General features: G+C 36.5%; 2 protein-coding genes and 2 non-coding genes across 4 annotated transcripts; all 4 read right to left on the bottom strand.

Annotated features, from left to right (window-relative positions):
• Positions 1 to 404: 404 nt before the first annotated feature.
• LOC131158772 (uncharacterized) lies at positions 405 to 4,327 on the bottom strand. Its single transcript, XM_058113625.1, has 5 exons — positions 4,271 to 4,327; positions 4,042 to 4,103; positions 3,771 to 3,872; positions 693 to 1,203; positions 405 to 560 (listed from the first exon to the last, which is right to left on the bottom strand). The coding sequence occupies exons 1-5, from the start codon at positions 4,325 to 4,327 to the stop codon at positions 405 to 407; spliced, it is 888 nt and encodes a 295-aa protein (XP_057969608.1).
• LOC131159087 (small nucleolar RNA snoR77) lies at positions 3,054 to 3,187 on the bottom strand. The gene has a single exon (XR_009137699.1). It is a non-coding gene; the product is annotated as a small nucleolar RNA snoR77 (small nucleolar RNA).
• On the bottom strand, positions 3,808 to 3,941 carry LOC131159089 (small nucleolar RNA snoR77). Its single transcript, XR_009137700.1, has one exon. It is a non-coding gene; the product is annotated as a small nucleolar RNA snoR77 (small nucleolar RNA).
• On the bottom strand, positions 4,139 to 18,799 carry LOC131157278 (protein YIP4b-like). The gene is made up of 3 exons (XM_058111299.1): positions 17,217 to 18,799; positions 4,900 to 4,974; positions 4,139 to 4,597 (listed from the first exon to the last, which is right to left on the bottom strand). Exons 1-3 carry the CDS (start codon positions 17,712 to 17,714, stop codon positions 4,337 to 4,339), a joined length of 834 nt encoding a protein of 277 aa, XP_057967282.1. The 5' UTR covers positions 17,715 to 18,799; the 3' UTR covers positions 4,139 to 4,336.
• Positions 18,800 to 20,326: the final 1,527 nt, after the last annotated feature.

Below are 20,326 nucleotides of genomic sequence, written 5' to 3'. Positions count from 1 at the left end.
ACTTGGTTGCTGGAGACAGGTTTCAGGAGAGCTAGAAGCTGATTATACTGCTCTTGAGTCAGCGACATTTGAGATTTGCCTTTCAGAACCTCCCGCTCTAGACCAACTGCTGCATTTGCATTTGCCAAGTTCATGACAGGTTTGTTCCTTCCTTCTCCCTTATATCCTACTGGGTATCCATGCAGTTTGAAACATTTGTCTACTGTGTGGCTCGACATTTGGCAGTGAGTACATGTGGGCTTGTTTGGATTTGCTTTGAAGCATCTCTCCAGAGAGTGTCTTGGAATTTTACAGAAGGTGCAATAATACCTTTCCCTTCTTTGTTGCCCAGTAGATTGTTTGTTAAAATTCCCTTTGCTCACCATAGCCATAAAATCACTCCCTAGGCTGTTTATAGAGATTTCTCATCTCTTTTCCTCTTGCTGAATAATAGAGTAAACTTCATTCAGGCTGGGAAAAGGCTTGATTAGCAGAATCTGTGCCTTAATAGCCTTATAAGTATCATTGAGCCCCATTAAGAATTTCATCACACAGTCCCTTTGCTGATTCTGAACAACAACCTTTAATCCTCCACAGGTACAATTAGGGATTGACTCATAATTGAGTAATTCATCAAACAGAGTTTTAAGTTTAGAGAAATAAACACTTATTGAGTCTTGGTTTTGCTTTAGGTCTGTGATGCCTTACTTCACCTCGAAAATCCTTGGAGCATTTTTCTGAGCAAAACGTTGTTCCAGCTCCAGCCAAAACTGATATGTAGTCTCTGCATATGTAGTGTTAGACTTGATGTCAACTGCCATTGTGTTCCGCATCCATGTGATCACAATGTCATTGCACCTCAGCCAATGTTCCATTAGAGGATCATTGGGGTCAAAAGGTTCATAGATGGTACCATCAATGAACTCGAGCTTGTTCTTAATCCGCAAAGCCCTTTTCATAGATCTGGCCCAAGAATAATAGTTGCTGGAGTCAAAGATGTGCGTGACAAGCATTGCACCTGAACCATAGCTGCTGCCAATATAATAAGGACTGGTGGGCTGCGTTGGGTCGTGAGAAACAGCTCCTGACGAATTGGTGTTTGGTTGTGCAGGAATGGTGTTTGGCGGTGGGTTTGGAGGAGTGGTTTGGCTGGTATTGAAGGATTCATCCATAATTGGCTCTGATACCATATAAGAATTTGCCTCTGCTTGCTGTGAGTGTGAACTGCACAGCAAGACAGATCGAATAGAGAGAAAGTAGGGGTATATAGAGAAAGGAGAGAGAGAGATGGAGAGGGATTTTCATGTATTTCTTATGTGTTGAAAGAACTGTACAAAAGCTGTATATATGTAAGGAAGAGAGAGAATCAAGGAAACAGTTAGTTGCTAACTGCAGAAAAAAAAAATCTAGTATTCCTAACAAAATCTGTAACGGAAAAGAAGAATAATAAAATAAAAAAAAACAAGAAAAGGGAAGGAATATGAGTCTGAGCCGTTAGGGACTGCAGCTCGCAGGCAGATCAGCTTCTTTCAATCTTCAACAGGCATTGTTGGCATTCTAATTGTGATTATTATTTGCTTTCCATGTTGGAATTTATATGTTTTTTTTTCCCAATGCTGCAAACTTAATTTCATTTCGCATGACACAGGAAACAATAATTGTTATAACTTAAGAAAAAAAAAAAAAAACTAACTTATTTGAATATCTTGGGGTCTATTTGGTATTGTTGTTGTACTCTATTTTTTATTTTTGTTTCTCCATAGTGAAGAAACATATTATAAATACACATTTACTTATATTATCAGTTTTTTTGTTTCTGTTACCGATTTTCAATTGTTCATTAAAAAACTGAAAATCAAATTTTATGATTTTTAGTTATTTTGACAAGTTGTTGGAAAAATTTTAATATCCAAAAATAGATTTTTTGGATTAATATTCCCCTTACACACTTTTAAATTAAAATCAAAATTAAATGATGACATGAATTTGAATATAATTTTAAAAAATACGCACAAATTTCAAAAAAATAATAATTTAACCAATTACAAAATAATTTTACTATTTTTCAATTCTCATGTCAAATAAAATTTTTACCATAAAATAAATTTTGAAAGTAAAATAATTACAATAAATTTTATTTTTATTATAATTATTTAATATTATTTAATTTAAAGATGAAAATGAATATTTTTAAATAAAAATTTTAATATCTATTAATTTTATAAATATTAATCAAACTGTTTTTTGACAATGATCTAGCATAAAGGGGCTAATCGTTGTTCACCTAATAAAAATATGCTTTGCATTGGAAATCTAAGCCAATTCTTCACAAAATATAGGGCAAAAATTATGAAAGAAAAAAAAAAAAAAAAAACAGAAATGAGAAACAAGAATTAAAAATGAAAACTCCCAGCCTTTGTCAACATTTTCAAAAACTAAAATAAACTAGAACCCATTTGGTAAATATTGCAGCATCTTCGGTGCGCCCAAGGACAGTGGTGCATTGACAAATCTCACAAAATATTCTTGACGCTTAAACATCTTCCCAGTGAACTATAGATTCTTTGGCAAAGCATCAACCAAACCAGGATCCAAAATAATTAATAGTTTGAAACCTGAGGTTGGCAGATTGAGTCAATTCTTGCCTGATAAATATGATTTGGAAGCCTAACTACAGGACTGCAAGAAGCAATAATTTTGGCCAACAGTATAATTTAAGTAGGAATTATCTCTTACTTCATCTACTTGATATTATTTATTTTTAAGATTTATCTTGACCTGTGTCGGACTCTTTCCATTGTTTCTAGGTCAAACACAATGTAACAAGTTTTTTACAGTAAAGATGAAATTTTGGAATAAAACAGGCATTTCTTGCACATCCCTCGTGAGGGTAACCAATCCTTTTTTCTCTCTCTCTTCTCACACCCTACACAACCACAATCAACCAAAATCAGTCCACAAAATTGCACATCAGATCATTAGAAGGATCAAATAATAATAATAATAATTAGGACAGATATCTAATCAACAAAAAAGACAGTGCAACAGTAATGGAACAATGAACCAGAAAACAGAATGTTCTTCAGCATACTGGACCAGCTTCAAGGATGGGAATGAATAAAAACCATCTCAGCAAGTCTGAAGGGCAAAATATAAATTAATTTACGAGCAGGTTAACACCATCATTGCCATTGCAAGGTGGTTGCCTGAATAACTGCTCAAAACTCAATGGGCAGAAACACAGTAAATAAAATGCAGAATGGCCTAAGATAAAAAAAAAACTAAAACTAAAACTAAAACATGAAAATTGAACAAACAAGGGGGAACAGGTGACAGTTCTTCATGTCTTAGCAAGTTTGAACTTGAGTGTGAGTCAACCAGGCAATTTTAGTTTGATAAATATGATTTCAAAGCCTAACTAGAGAACTGCATGGTCTGCACCCTAGAAGCGTCAATTTTCGCTAACAGGAAAATGTCTTTGGTAATTTAGGTGATGAGAAGTCATTTATTATTTCATTTACTTGATATTATTATTTAAGATTAACTTTGACCTGTGTTGGACTTGTTTCATAGTTTCTAGGTGAAACCCAATGAAATGAGTTGCTTTCAGAAATTAAATTTGGAATAAACAGTGTGTTTATTGCACATCCCTCAAGAGGGTAGCCAGTCCTTTCTTCTCTCTCCCTCTTATCCACCCTATCGCATGCACAACCAACCAATTCCAGCCCACAAAGTTGCACATCAAATCATTAAACATAATAGGACAGATATCTAATCAAAACAAAAGGCACAGGGCAACAGTGACGGAAACAGTGAATGAGAAAACAGAATGTTTTTCAGCATACTGGATCAGCTTCAATAATGGAAATGAATAAAAGACCATCTCAGTGATTCTGAAGAGCAAAAGATGCATTAATTTATGAGCAGGTTAACACCAACATTGCTGTCACAAGAGGTTGCCTGAATAACTACTCAAAGCTTGATGAATAGCAATGTAGCGGATAAAATTCAGAATGGCCCAAGAACCACAAAAACTAAAATATGAAAGAAAATTGAACAAACAAGCGGGAACAGGTGACAGTTCTTCTCGTCTTAGCAAGTTTGAAACCTGAGGTTAACTCAATCTGAAGGCACAGCACAGCGTAGCACAAGATGCAGCTTCCAGTAAAATATTTCATACAACTTGTATAAATCATTTGCACATTATGTCTCAAAACATATTGAGTAAGCTTGCAGCATTGGGAAAAAAAAAAACATATAAATTCCAACAAGGAAAGCAAATAATAATCACAATTAGGCGGCCAGCAATCCCAGTTTCTTTTGCTGATGGAATTCCTATAATGGCCATAATTGACTTCTAATCAATAGCAATGATCAGAAAACCAACAGATACATACATGAGTAAGACAGGGTAGAGCGCAAGGGCTTTTCTCCTTGGGTTGACAGCTGAACTCATGAACGGATATGCAGCCCAAGAGCTCCAAGCCAATGTCACACAAACCACAAGCACCTTAATTATAACATTATCCTTCAACATGCAGATAAGTGCTCCAACAGCCAGAGGGAACAAGCAGTAACCTAGAAGACTCAGGCTCTGAAAAAATATTATGTGGCCACCCTGAAACAATGACCATGAAAATCCCCGTCAGCAAACCACTGTTCGATGTGTAGGAAACTAGTTAGACATCTGAAATATTAACATCAGTGTCTGCATGATCATCTGAACAGTTATCGTCATTGTTTGTGTATTCATCCAATATGGACGGTGTAGCCTCTACACACATCAAAAACCAGTGTTTAAAAAATTCAAATTTCCAGAAACATCTATAGCTGTTCAAATATCACAGCATTCAAGTGAGTGTGTTAATGAGTGCATGTTTGTGAGGGAGAGAGAGAGGGAGTTAGGGGGGGGGGGGATACCAGCAGTAGTACGTTCAACGTAAGAATTACAGCTCCAGCTGCCAGAAGCGCAAATGCAACAGCAAAAACCTCAGACTGGAAGATGTTTAAAGCACAAAAACTGTCAGTGAAGCACTTAACAAATTTTTGACCAATAAATAAAATTTACTGTAAACAATGAACAAGGTATGATGCATTAGTCAGGCCACCTGAAAGAAGCCAAAAACGGAAAAGTGGGGAAAAAGAATATTCACATCAAACAATGATTTATGCCTGTCATATAGGATTGGATGAATATCACATATATTAACACATTAACTACAGAAGAAAAAGAAAATACCAATTATATCAAAATTCAGAGGCATAAATAAATTTAGTTCAAGAACAGGGACAATATCATAAGGGTCATGCACAAGCACGATAAAGACATTGGGAGTCGGTTAAAGTTATTTTGGTAATTTTTATTCCTATTTATGTGATATTTTCTGGTGGTATTTTTATCAGCTCATAGATTAGAAGATTTTACGTATCTAGCCATTTGGAAAGTAGACTTTTTGTTTTAATCAGGTTTCCATAATCATCTTTACCTTTTATGACCTGTCAGGGTTTCTGATACATACCATTCTTTTATGGACTGTCCAACATGATTGAATTGAGTTTACACTCTTCTTTGCATTTTGGTTCCATCTCCCAGCTTATGAGTTACAATACCAGCTGTAAATTGGTTTTGTGTATCTATCTAAGGCCATTTCTTTTCAGTCTTTTGCATCATCTTCAATGCATCATTTGTTTTGGATTATCTTTCTGCATTTTCTCTAGCGTTGCTTTTTCAGTCAAGTATTAGGATGGGGGTGGATAAGTGTTTTAGTTTGGGAAGAAAACAGGTGCCTGCGCTGGGAGCAATGTGAACAGGCTAGATTTTAGGCTCTGCCCAATCTAGGGCACTTTACTTTAGCAAGATTTGCATTATTATAAAGCAGTCTCCATGAAAGATGACAACCTGATCTTTACTTTAGCAAAATTTGCATTATTATAAAACATTCTCCATGGAAGATGGCAAGCCGAACCTTTTGGCGATTAGTGTTGAGTATTCAGTATTTATTACTGATTAATATTACTGATTTTGAAATTTTCAGTTTATTAACCCAGCTCTGGGGACTGATTTTGATGGTTTCAATTTGATTGAGAGCAGTAGAATGCTCATATGTTACCACAACTTGAAGCTGGATATTTTTTTTAATTTTCTGAACGCCTTACCATTGTACTAGTTTTTGAGTTCCAACTCTGTTAATGTTTTGGGGCTGCCTCTGTTCTCTCTTACCTTTACCCATTGAAACAATAAGTATATGTCGACTGTAACAGCGGTAGCTTGTTTGTGAGCGCGGGGTGGAGTCTATAAATCCCAAAAACATGTTTCCTTCATCATTGCCACAGATAACAATTGAAAAGTTAGATAGAAAGAATTATGTTGGGTGGTCTAAGACTGTTTGGGTTTATTTAGTAGGATTAGGAAAATTAAACCACTTGGTCCAATTTGGTCCTTCTAATGAGAAGAGAAAAAAGTATGGATCCAAGAAGATGTCTTGATAGTTTCCCTCTTGTGGAATTCGATGGAGCCCCAGATTGAACAGATGTGCATCCTTGTAGATACATGCAAGGAGATTTGAGATTATGCCAAGCTTCTATACTCTGGTAACATTACATGTATATATGATTTAACCCAGGAGTACTTTCAGCTACAACAAGGAGATAGGAGCATTACATATTATTTTGGAGAGATGAAACATATTCCTAAGGAGCTTAAGATCGTGCAACCTATAACTGTTGATGTTCGCGTGATGCAAAAGCAGAGGGAGCAGATGACAGTTATTTGGGTTCCTGCAGGTTTGAAACCTGAGTTTGAGGCAGCCCGGTCCAGATACATAGTAGTGCAAATTTCCCATCATTTGTCGATATTTATTCTCGTGTCCTCTGTGCTTTCTTCAGCATACACTCTATTGCTCTTGCTTCTAGTTTTGAGAGACATCTTTTTCCACACATGGTGTTTCTAGTTCTCTACCAAACGACTGCTGAAGTTATTGAGGTGGTTCAAGTGGTTGTGGTGGTAGAGATGGACGAGGTAGAGGCACTCCTCGCAGCAAGTGTGCTCATTATGGCAGAGGTAATCATGCTATTAAGCAGTGTTTGGATCTCCATGGTAAACCTTCATGTGTTGCCAATGCAGCCACCACTGACTCCATACTTATGGAGGCAGGTGGGGGGTGGGGGGGTGGGGAGCATATTGTATCTGTGTCAGATTCTGAGTTCCATTAGTATTAAGTGTCACAAAAAGCTTCTCTTCCCATTGCATCTTTTGCCCAAACAGGTATTCCCACAACATGCATGTCATCCAGTACTCTTGTCCTAGTCCTTGGCTTATAAATTCCACCACCACATATCATATCATAGGTATACCTAATTTCTTCTCTGCTCTCCAATGTCTTGAAAATTTACCTAATGTTACTCTTGCTGACGGATCCACAACTATCGTTAAGGGAATTGGGACTGTAAAATCTCACTTCTTCTATTTCTATTACTTTAGTTTTGTGTATTCCCAAGTTTCCTTTCAATCTTATGTCCATTAAAATGATTACCAAATCCATAAGTAGTTTAGTAACATTCTTTACTAATTTTGTGGTTATTTAGGATTCGAAGACGAGGAAGATGATTGGCGGAGGGCATGAAGCTGGGGAACTTAATCATTTTGAGCCACTACCTCCTTCTAATTTTGTCGTTATTCAGGATTTGAAGATGAGGAAGACGATCGGCCGAAGGCATGAAGCTACTGAACTTTATCACTTCAAGCCGCTATCTCGTTCTATTGCCTGCACTGCTACTGCCACACCTCTCCAAATTCATTGTCACATTGGTCATCCTTCATTGGGAAAGTTGAAACATCTATTTCTTGATTTGAGGTTTGACTCTAGTCTTGATTGTGAGTCTTGTCAGTTGGAAAAGCATCATTGTGTCCCTTTTGCTTCCCGAGTCAACAAACGAGGTACAAGAACTTTTATGTTAGTCCATTTTGATGTTTGAGGTCCTAGTAAAGTTGTATCCACGTTGGGTTTCTAGTATTTCATAACCTTTGTAGATGATTATTCAAGAATGACTTGGCTATATTTAATAAAAGAATGTTCCGAGTTATTTCATACATTTTGTGCCTTTTTGTTTTGAAATAAAGACTCAATTTGGTTTGCTAATTCAAATATCTCAGAGCGATAATTTAAAGAATGTTTTAGTGCTGAATTCACTACTTATATGACTTAGTTTGGTATTGTTCATCAATCATCCTATGCCCACATTCCTCAACAAAATGGGGTTGCAAATAAGAAAAATAGTCATACCTTTGAAATCACTCGCACCTTACTTTATCAAATGCATGTACCTAAAGTGTTTTGGAGTAATGTTGTACTTATTGCTTGATATCTTATTGATAGGATGCCGTCCTCTGTTCTTATTGGTAAAATTACCTAGTCCATTCTCTTTCCTAATTCACCCGTATTCTATCTTCCTCCTCATTATAATTGGGTTGTGTCCTTTCTTCATCAACTAACTTCCAAGGTGGATAAGTTGGATTCTCGTGCTATAAAATGAGTCTTTCTAGGCTACTTATATACTCAAATGGGATAACATTGTTATAGTCCTACTTTGCATCACTTCTTTGTTTCCATAGATATACCTGCTTTGAGCCTACACCTTACTATACTATTAAGAGCTTCTAATCTCAATGAATCTTTTCTTCTGCCTAATCTTCTAGATTCTAGTTTGCTATCATTACCCAATCAATCACCAGTGTCTCCATGTAGTTTAAGTCCTCATCGTCTTGATCGTCAATTTGCAGGCGTATTCACAATGACAGCTCCAAGGAAGAGAGTCCCCTTTAGCTTCTACTACCACACCTTTGGTCACCTCATTTGATGATCATATTTTCCATGATGTTGATCCTCCCATTGCTGTCCTAAAAGGTAAACGCACATGTACACAACATCCCATTTCCAACTATGTTTGCTATGGCTTCTTATCACCCTCCTATTATTGTTTTGTTACTACTCTATTGTTTCATGTGCTTCCTAAATCTATTTTAGAAGCCTGCCTTAGCCCACTCTAGGTGGAGGAATGCCATGGTTGAAGAGATGAATGTTTTACAAGACAATGATACTTCGGACTTGGTGGTATCTATTCTTCTTGACAAACTAGTGGTTGGTTGTTGCTGGGTATACACAATGAAAGTCCACCCTAATGGTTTTGTGGCTTGTATGAAGGCACGTCTTGCTACTAAGGAGTACACGCAAATGTATGCGCTTTTTCTCCGATTGCCAAACTTATGCCAGTACGTTTGTTCATCTCCTTGGCTACCACTTGTCACTAGCCTTTGCATCAATTTGATGTGAAGAACGTCTTCTTGCATGGTGATCTTGAGGAGGAGGTCTATATGGAGCAACCACTTGAGTTTGTTGCTCAAGGGGAGTCAGACTTAGTGTGTTGGCTCAAGAAGGCACTACATTGATTAAAACAATCTCCCAAAGCATGATTTGGTCAATTCGGTGCTGTAGTACTTGAGTTTGATCAATGATGGTGTGTAGTGGTTCACTTTGTGTTTTTATCGTCATACTTCTTCAAGTAGTATCCTTCGTATTGTTTGTGGATGATATTGTAATTATAGGTGATGATAATCAAGGTATTTTGAGCCTTAAAACATTTTCTATGGACTAAGTTTCAAACTAAAGATTTACGACCATTCCTTTTTTAAAATGTCTTCTCCATGGCAAGGTCTTAAATTTCAATTTCGACTCAAATTTCGAAGCTCCAAAAGTACGGAAATTTTGACAGAAATTTCGATTTCAATGTCGATTTCGATTTTGATTTGAAAAAATAACAGAAACTAGTAGTAAAGCATGGAATTCTTTGTGAAACTTTAGAAATGGTTAACAAACATAAAAATATAAGTTTTAAGACTAATATATTACAAATTAAATACATCTATGTTTTGTATGAGGTGAAAAAGTTGTACAATAGTATGTGTATCAAACATGTTTGTAAGATAATGTACATTAAACATATTCGGTTAATGCAAATGAAATTCATAAATCATTTAAATATTATTTATTATACAAATATTGATAATTTATACATGAATGATTAAATAAAATATTACTATAGGTTTATTTTTTCATATAATTTTAAAAGCACTTGTGATAACCTTTTGTTTCAATAAAATAAATTAAAAGAAAATTTTCACTTCATTCTCGAGGTTTCGATAAATTTCGACAAATTTCACTAAAATTTCGAGGTTTCGATAAATTTCAGATAATTCGTTGAGATTTCGACGGAAATTATGCAAGATGGAAATCGATTGTCATTTCAGTTTCGAGGGTGACAGAAATCGGAAATTTCAACGGAAATTTCGACAGTTTCGTGGAAATTTAAGACCATGCTCCATGGTTTAATATTGCTAGTTACTCTTTTAAAAGAAAAAAAAAAATGCTGGCACATGTTGGACAGATCTAGTAATTAGAAAGGTACAAAGAAAACGACAATCCATATTTTCAGAACAGTCTTAAATCAACTCCCTTCTGCTTTAGAAGGAACCCATGAGGATATGCATGTGTAAAAGTAGTTAAATTAGCTGAACAGCCAAACAAATTCTTTCAGATCATTCCAGATGAAGTCATCATATGCATGGTAAAAGCCAGTCAATTTACAGATTTACAGACAACAGCAAATGATATGCAGTATGTGTGCAGCCAACAAATGCTCAAACTAGGGCAGCAGATTTTTCTACCTAATAATCCTGAATTCCAGAAGCACTTGTAGAGTTATGGTCAGTTTTGGAGAAGTCTTCAACTAACAACCATAAGAAGAGTTCTAGCTCATCGACTCACTGGCACATCGTAAATGCACTTTCTTAGCTCATCAACATATTTTGCCTTACTTCTTGGTGTCCATCTAACATACTCCACACTTTTTCAGGGATTTTATTCACAGATGTCTCAATTGATTTTCAAGCCTTTTTGGACTATGACTTCCATAACTTACACTTACACAGATTTTAAACACTTGACTAGAAGGACTAGTCTTTGCAATGATTTGGAGATTTTGTTATTGAGGACATGAGTTGGTGCTAGAAAAAAAGGGTGAAGTGGGTTAGAGAAGGAGACTATGATTTGGGATTCTTTCATAGAGTGGCTAGTGGAAGGAGGAGGAAGAATTTCATTCAGGAATTGGAGTAAGATTTTGAGAACAGGTACAAGTCATACTCAGATTGGAGTATGGAGTGGAGATTACAAACTTCTAAAAGCAGATACTGAGGACTGCCTGAGTGGGTTGATGTTGGAGGGCCTTGACTGGAGTCCCATTGACGTGAGCTCAGCTCAATGGCTTGAGAGGCCTTTTGAAATGGAAGAAGTTGGGAAACAGTGTTTGAGATGTGTAGGGAGAAAGCCCGTTACAAAATGGCTTTTTTTTTTTTTTCAGGATTTGGGAGATTTTACATGAGGCTATATTTACGTTTTTTGAAGAATTCCATAGAAATGGGTTGGTGTGAATTGGGTTTTTTTGATAATGTGATGAGCAAGAAAGACTTCAGGGCTGTGTGGATAAAGTGTATTACAGGTTCTCTGAGTTCAACCTGTGTTCTTGTCACTGTCAATGTTCAACCTAGACTTAGAGAGTGGTTCAGTGCTTCCTGGGCACTTAGGCAAGGAGATCTGTTGTCTTTGTTTTTGTTTACCCTGGTGACAGGATGATACTACGTTATTTCTTGAGGACAATATTGTGAAATTTTGGGAGACAATTATTTTGCTGAAAGTTTTGAAAAGATTTTAGGATCAAGATTAACTTGTCCAAGATTGAGGCAGTGGGCATTAATGTGGGTGAAACAGTTGAAAGGGTGGAAAAAGATGTACTTATCTTTAGCAGGTTGTGCCACCCCCATTACTGCTGCCTTTTCTAATGTCCCTACTTAATTCCTTCCTATTTTTAGAGCGCCTGAGACTGTTGCTAGGATCCTTGAGAGGATGATGCGTGATTTTCTTTTGTTGAGGGTTTTGGGAAAATGAGAGAGATCACTTTATTAGTTGGGAGGTGGTTAGTACATCTACACACCAATATAAAAAATAATTAGATAAGCACGCCAAAAAAACCAATGGATTCTGCTAAAGCTTAATAATATACGTTGTTGGCCTGGCCCATAACCTAATAGCTTAAGCTTTGAAGTGGTAATCTAATATGGTGATAGAGTTGGTTGCCAAGAGGTCCTATATTGTAGTATTGTTGTCCGCATTTAGTGTGTGGTGTATAAAAAAAAATTATTGTATTCCCTTTAATGGGATTATCTATTTGTGCTTTACCTCTCCACGTTCTATCAGGCTATCAGGCCGCTAGTGTGGGGGAGTGTTAAAGCTTGATAAACATTGTTGGCCCACAACCTAACAGCTTTAGTTTTTAGGTAAAGTAGTAATCTAACAGTTTCCACCAAAAACTAAGAGTGAAGGCCATATGGTTAACCATAATTCCAGTCAAAAAACTCAAAACAATCCCATGCCTTTGCCATGTTAGGTTTGCAAAAACCACAACAAAGCACTTTCCACTTCAGTAATAACACAACTTCAGTAGCTATAAAAGCACAAATATCCACATATATACATAATATGTATGGTAAAAAAAAAAAACCATGTTGACAAGACACAAACATTATAGCGTAACAACAGCAACATGTTATAGCGCCATCCTCAGTCTCACTGGTCAAATCATTCCAATAAGTTAGTACAAATCCTTAGCAAGCTGCACAGATGGGAACAATTCCACTACTGTTGCCTGCTTAAAAATGCTGAGTACAAAAAAAAATTGACACTCTTAAAATTAGCAGAGTGGACCACCCACTATATAAATATAGAATCCATTCAAACATGGCCTGACACCTTCATGACATAAATAACCATAAATTCAACAGGCCTTACCCACAATTAGATCCAACACATCTCTGAAAAATTCTTTTTTACTTGGAACACCTATCCCACTAACTATTAAGTGCCCAAATCAGAAGGCACAAAGCAACTCGACAGCCCATACGGATTTTTTTTTTCCCCTATCAGCAGAGAGATAATTCATTAAACGGCACCAGGGGTTATGTTCACAGTGCCAAAAGAGAAGTCACCCAATATAAAGGGTTTAAAAAAAGTCAACAGAATTATCATGTACAACCCACTATGCCAATTAGAAATAATTCCAAACTGCCACTCCATCTGTCTTTGATTATATTTAGTGGAGTAGCTGATCCTTCAAAGGATCTTCTATTTCTCTCCCTCCACACAGCCCATCCAGATTTTATCCCACGACATCCTCAAACTGCTACCATCCCAATAGCATCAGTTCCCCACTTTCTCATATCCTCCACCCTCAAGGTAGACTTGTTTACCATTCTTTTAAAGTCATCCATTTGGGAAACTAACAACAAACACATGCTGCTTGGTCAAAACTGAGAAAGCTATTTAAGACCACAAAGTGATGATCACAAAAAAACAGAAAAACATTCATTCACCTCCAACACCCTTCTTGCTTCTGTCATCCTGAAGCCTGTCCAGACTATTCCACAATATCCCTCTTTAGCTCAAGAGCATCGGAAGAATCAAAATGTTGACATCCCAATATCACAATTTTCCTTGTGTCACATACTCATATCCACCCTCCAATCAGATAACTTATTTACCATTCTACCACACTCATTCATTTGGTAAAATAATTTATTTATTAATTAAAAAAAAAAACTGCTGCTCAATCAATTAAGAAGATCCTATTTAACGCTATAAAGTGCTGGTGACACCAAAAACTTTAAAGTATACATTCATTCTAGTCACCCTTCTTGGATGATGTTATCAAATTTACTTCAAGGACATACTACCATCTACCATCCAGAATTTATTCCACAATATCCCTCCTTGGCTCATGTGCATTGGAAGAATCAAACTACTACCACCCCAATATCATCAATTTCCTCTTCTGTCACATAGTCATATCCTCCATCCTCCAAGTATATAATTTATTCATCGTTCTTCCAAAGTCACCCATTTGGAAACCTAATATAAACCTGCTGCTTAGTAAAAAACGAGGATCCCATTTAGCACCAGAAAGTATGGGATAAAAACATAAATGTATGCAATCACTCTGGTCACTCTTCCCAGATAAATATAAACAACCATCAAAATCCACCTTAGTCTGTGGTAACAATATAGAAAAATTTAATATAAAATCTCTAATAACTACAGATATCATAATCACAACCCCCCCCCCCCCCCCCAAAACAAAAAAATAAAAAACTCTGAAGATATTTTATGAATAACAATATTTCCAGAAAAAGATTTTCAAGAGAGAAAAGTGAGGGCTTTTAAAGGAGGGGAAAAAATAGATAGAAACCTTTAGAATATAAAATCTCTAATAACTACACAACAACAACAAAACCAAGCCTTAGTCCCACTAGGTGGGGTCGGCTATATGAATCCTTTTCCACCAATTTATGCGATCATGGATCATTTCTTTTGATAGATTCAAGGATATTAAATCCTTACTCACTATCTCCTCCCAAGTTATTTTAGGTCTACCCCTACCCCCCATGGTAACTAAGTCACTCTTCCTCACATGTGCACTATGTAGCCTACGTTGCAAGTGTCCATACCATCTGAGTCATCCCTCCCTGATCTTATCTTCTACAAGAATTACACCTAACTTACCACGAATATGTTCATTCCTTAATTTATCTTTCAATGTTATATCACTCATCCATTTAAGCATTCTCATTTCGGCAACTTTTACTTTTTGAATATTATGTTTCTTCGTCGCCCAACATTCCGATCCATATAGCATAGCTGGTCTTATAGCTATCCTATAACACTTCCCTTTCAATTTTAAGGGTATTCTACGATCACAAAGCACACTTGAAACACTTCTCCATTTTACCCAACCTACTTTAACTCTACGCATTACATCATCTTCAATTTCTCCTTCAACTTGCATAATAGATCCAAGGTATCGAAATCTACAAGTGCTATTTATTTCTTCATCATCAAGTTTAACTTTGTCTCCAATATTCCTCCTATCATTACTAAAATTACATTTCATATATTCTGTCTTATTTTTACTTATCCTAAAACCTCTAAATACCAAAACTTCTCTCCATAATTCTAACTCAACCTCTACTCCGTCCCTAATTTTGTCAATTAATACAATAACATCTGCAAACAATATACACCATGGAACTTCCTTTTGAATACTCTTAGTCAATTAGTCCATCACTAAAGCAAAAAGATAAGGACTTATAGCAGATCCTTGATGTACACCTATGGTGATTGGAAATTCTCTAGTTTCTCCATTTATAGTCCTTGCACTAGTTATTTCGTATATATCCTTAATGACATCGACATACCTACTACATACACTCTTTTCTTCCAAAACCCACCATAGAACTTCCCTAGGTATCCTATCATATGCTTTCTCAAGGTCAATAAATATCATATGCAAGTACCTCTTCTTTTCCTTAAACTTTTCCATTAATCTTCTTAAAAGATAAATAACTTCTGTGGTAGATCTCCCAAACATAAAACCAAATTGATTTTCTGAGACCTTCGTTTCTAACCTTAATCTTTGATCAACTACCGTTTCCCATAGTTTCATCGTATGACTCATAAGTTTAATTCCACGATAGTTATTACAATTTTGAATATCTTCTTTATTTTTGTATATAGGTATTAAAGTGTTTTTCCTCCATTCATCTGACATTTTCTTAATTTTTAAAATTGCATTAAATAAATTAGTTAACCATATAATTCCGTTATCACCTAAGTATTTCCAAACTTCAATTGGGATGTTATTTGGTCCCATAGCTTTCTCATTTTTCATCTTTTTTAGTGCAAACTTAACTTCGTTAACTCTAATTTTGCAAAGATATTAAAAATACAACCCCCCCCCCCCCCAAAAAAAAAAAAAACTCCGAAGATATTTTATGAATAACAATATTTCCAGAATAAGATTTTCAAGAGAAAAGTAAGGGCTTTAAGGGGAGGGGAAAAAATAGATGAAAACGTTTTGAATCCATTCCTCAAGCAAAGTGCTGGTTCGCCCATAGAGAGAGAAATGCAATGACTTTTAAAGGAGCGGAAATTTTCAGAAGAATGGAAAGAGAAATGGTTCGTTGGCTTAAATTTTTGGATGAGAGGTTTTTGTGATAACAGTTCTGCTTTTTTTCCTTCTCTTTTTTTGTAGATTTCATGGAGAGTATATATCTGGTATCTAACAGCCTATAAATAGTTTCATTTGTACTCAGTTGACATTCAACTGTATAAAAGAGACAACAACAGTGCGATTATAAAAGAAGACAATACAGAAGAAATGTGTTGAAACTATTTTAATAAGTTGTTCAACAGAAACCAAGTAACCTAAACATAAAATTGAATACCAAGGCAAAGACTAAATGATGGAGGACCACCAATGGGGAACTTAAGATGCTTATATTGCTATAGCTTTAGAAATTAAGATTTTTATTTTAGTTTGGAAAAATTCTGTTTATTTTAGAATTTTAATTAATTTAGGTTAATTAGTGGATTTTAAGTGTTTTGGTCCGTAAGAACATAGGAGAGAATTGGACAGGATGTTGTCCTAGATCAAACAAAATGGTGAAAAAAAATATTCATATAGCTAACCCTATCTAATGAGATTTAAATGCATTATTGTTGTCCTTATTGCTGCCTGGTTGACATGCCCACCATAATAAGCCAAGTTGGGAATGGGATTGGAAATAGAATATTTTACACAAGAAAGAATTAATTTTACATCTTATTTTAGCTAAAATGAACAATAAAAGTTTTCAACACAACCTTTGTTGTAAACTCAGGCCACCATTATCAAAGCAGTTTCTTGGTCAAATATATATCTGCAGCGCTATATGAAACTTCTAACTTAAGGAGACGCTTAGCCAAAAATCAAAATGCGGAAGCAGCCTTCGGAACTCAAAGCACAGTATCATAATTTTATCCTTTGCATGATAGCAGTACCCAAACAGTAATTTCATTTGAGACATACCCTTAATCTTAGAAGCACAAGTTTATTCATGTGTTTCATCAATTACCAACGAATGTTCAAAAATAACAAGATCACAATAGACTACTGACAAACAAGCATTTCCACAACTAGTTACTAGAAAATAAAAAATCGTCAATTAGCATATCACAATTCAAACCAAGAAACCCAACCACCCGAGAGAACAAAGAATTCATATGTATGACCAAATCAAACAAAATTTGACACGCTACCTTCTTCACGGATGCGGACCACGACAAGGTCAGGCCGAGGAAGACAATGAAGAAGAAAGGCCCCCAAAGATCCCAATCCCTCAAAGCCTTGTCAGGGTCCTCACGATACGGATTGGGGAACACCACAAGCTTCAAATTGCTCACAATTCTTGACAGATCCCTCTTGACGGTGTCCCACACAGGCTCCGTCAACGTGTTCGGGGGCGGCCCAAATCCGGTGGCGGTGATGCTGGGGCCGGAGCTAGAACGGATCTCCGGCACAGGCAAAGGGGGAGGAGCAGGGACAGGAACAGTGGGAGGCTTCTGATAGGCCGGCGGGGGTATGTTGGAGGAGATGAAAGGGGATGAGGCGACGGGGATGGAGGCGCGTTGAGGGCTAGGGGGGCCGGCGGGGAGCACCGTGGCAGGGCCTGATTGGACGCTGGCATTGATGAGGTTCTCGATCTCGTCAATGTCTGACTGCGAGGAATTCAAGGGTATTGTGTCGCCGTGCGACATTTTTCTAGGGACAGGATTCCCCCGAGATGGTGAAGAAAGGAAATGCGTAGAAGGGAGGGGAGGAGAGGACCGAAGAGATGAGAAGAAAGATGAAGATCAGAAGGAACAGAAGAAGAAGGAAGCCCTAGCTTTTGCTCGCGAGTCCTAGACTTTCAAACCGCCGGCACGCTCGCAGTCTTCCAGTCACCACTGGATAACATGAAAGCATTACAGAGATAGATTCCCTTAGCGTCTTTGTGAGTTCCCCACGCTCCCTGTGTTGTAGAGATTGAAAGTTGCAGACAAATCGGAGATGACTGGTTTCCGTCGTGCGGTCAAGAACTGATAGGTAGTAGGACTTTTCGGGTTGCACTGGCTTGGTGCTAACAACGGTTCGTTTGCAAATAAATGAAACCTCAGCCATTACCAGAATGTTTAAAGGAAACCGTGTCACTGTTTGAGATCATTGCAGTGCAGGAACCACTTGATGGTAGCCGTCCCACATCGGTTGGAAAAGGGAAGAAAACAAGTTTCCCCACGATATATATTCCAGTGGATCCTCCTTTCACCATATCTTATACCTTCATATGCTGGGCTTTGCATTTAAAGCCTTGGCCCAGTAAGAATTATGAAATGGGCGATGCCTTGTAGGTGTCTCCGGAAATGGCTGCTGCTTGATGGTTCCACATTTGATAAAACTGAAAATAATGTTGATGGTATGTGTGGGGTCGGTTGACGGTCTTGGCAATGACCTGGATCAAGTTGTATACTTCTTAGGTGCAGTGTAATTTACATATTCCCTGAGTGCATATTTTAAATGTCTCTTAGGTGCAGTGTAATTTACATATTTCCTGAGTGTGCAGATTTTAAATGTTGAATAATTAGCCCCAAAAATACGTTGTATATTTAGAGGGTTTTATGTTGTTCTTGTAATTTGGGTAAAAAGATAGTAAATTCTTGTCGTCTGCTTCCGTGATGTAGGCATTGTAAAACCACGTAATTTCTAGTGTCATTGTTATTATTATTGTTTTATTTACTTCTTGTGGTTAGGAAGTGAGCAAACGGTCGGTTCGGTCAAATTTGATTAATTAACCAAATTAACCGAAATTTTTGGTTAATGAGAACTGTTAATCGAACCGACCGAATAGAGGGGCCTCACCGAACCGAATCCGATCGAATTACCTTTTCGGGTAATTCGGTTAACTGAATTTAATAAAATTAATTAATAAAAACATAATATAATTGTAGATTTTTTTACCAAATACTAATTAACATATTAACAAATTAATATATACTAATTAACATGTTAACAAATTAACATATTAACAAATTAGCATATACTAATTTATATTTAAATTTTAATTAATTATTAAATCGGTTATTTCGGTTAACCGAATTAACATTCCTCTTAACTGAACCGATTAATCGAACTTTGTAAAACCATAACCGAACCAACCGATCTTGTGTTCTTAACCGAACTGAACCGAACAATTTCGGTCCGTTAATTCGATTAATTCGGGTTTCCCTAAATTATGCTCACCCCTAGCTGTGGTTATGGAATTGTTCTGTATTCATTTAGATTGCTACATTGTGTGTTTGATCTTTTACACAAATATATATATTCCGTTGAGCATATTTGAGGATTTTTACACAACAATTGGTATCAGAGCATTGTTGTAATGACCTCTACATCTTCATCTGCGAAATTTCACGTTGTCAAGTTTGATGGAACCGAGAATTTCTACAATGACTCCCAAAATTTCGGAAGCTTCATGATCACTTTAGAGAACCCCCTGTAACGCCCCTGAAATTAAACCACAAATAATCATAATAATGACATCATCAATGCTATTTCTGATACCAAACACACCATATCCTCGGACCCAGTGAGGTCCAAAGTAATACCATTCCATAATTAATTTAAACAAACAAACAGCGGAAACAAAATATACTTTTACAACCATGCTTACCAGAGTACTACTTCTCAAACTTAATACCAACATCTCCCCAAAAATATAGTACAACCCCGAATAACTAAAACAACTAGATATAAACAAAATATTGTCTCAATACTACTCACTCTCAACTAGCTCATCTAGGTCCCGCCCTGAAGCTCCTAAACTCGATTTCCTGTAGGTCCTGAAAATTTGATATATTTATTGGGGTGAGACATTTTTCGGTAAGACGAAATAAATTATTGTCAGTGTGTGGCTAACATGAGTTTTATTGAAATCAAACACCTCTCTTAATTTACTTTATCTGGCAAATATGACTTTTGTATAATATAACTCACACCTATATAGTTGGAAATACACATTTTCTTCACAATATAATCAGTTCAGTAAATAATATCATTTACATAAATTTACATATATGCATAGAAGAAACATCCTTTTGGACATATTATATCATCATGTATAAACTTCCATGATCGGGTTGTGCGGTCCGAAGATTGGACCTAGCCCTGGCTAGCCCACTGGGCTAAGTCATACCTCATGTTTGCAAGTCTGATTTGCCTACCTAGCCTGATCTAAACTTCAGGGGGTACACAACCCTTCCGTGGCCAAATCGACTTTTCAATACCAACACTTTTATCCTGAATAGTGTGGTTGCACCATCTCAATCACTAGTAA

The sequence above is a fragment of the Malania oleifera genome, chromosome 6 (assembly GCF_029873635.1).
Source record: "Malania oleifera isolate guangnan ecotype guangnan chromosome 6, ASM2987363v1, whole genome shotgun sequence".
Classification (NCBI taxonomy): Eukaryota; Viridiplantae; Streptophyta; class Magnoliopsida; order Santalales; family Ximeniaceae; genus Malania; species Malania oleifera.
This window is presented reverse-complemented; position numbering and strand designations above follow the sequence as displayed.

Bases quoted from the DNA above. Each gene is read 5' to 3' on its own strand.
- LOC131158772 (XM_058113625.1), bottom strand. From the start codon at position 4,327: ATGGCCATTATAGGAATTCCATCAGCAAAAGAAACTGGGATTGCTGGC. The intron at 4,104-4,270 runs GTGATTATTATT...CTGTGCCTTCAG, and splicing joins GGATTGCTGGCCGCCTAATT to ATTGAGTTAACCTCAGGTTT. The intron at 1,204-3,770 runs GTGCCTTTTGTT...CTTGCTGTGCAG, and splicing joins GTTTCCGTCACTGTTGCCCT to TTCACACTCACAGCAAGCAG.
- LOC131157278 (XM_058111299.1), bottom strand. From the start codon at position 17,714: ATGTCGCACGGCGACACAATACCCTTGAATTCCTCGCAGTCAGACATT. The intron at 4,975-17,216 runs GTAGCGTGTCAA...AACATCTTCCAG, and splicing joins GGTCCGCATCCGTGAAGAAG to TCTGAGGTTTTTGCTGTTGC. The intron at 4,598-4,899 runs GTATCCCCCCCC...TCATTGTTTCAG, and splicing joins CGTTGAACGTACTACTGCTG to GGTGGCCACATAATATTTTT.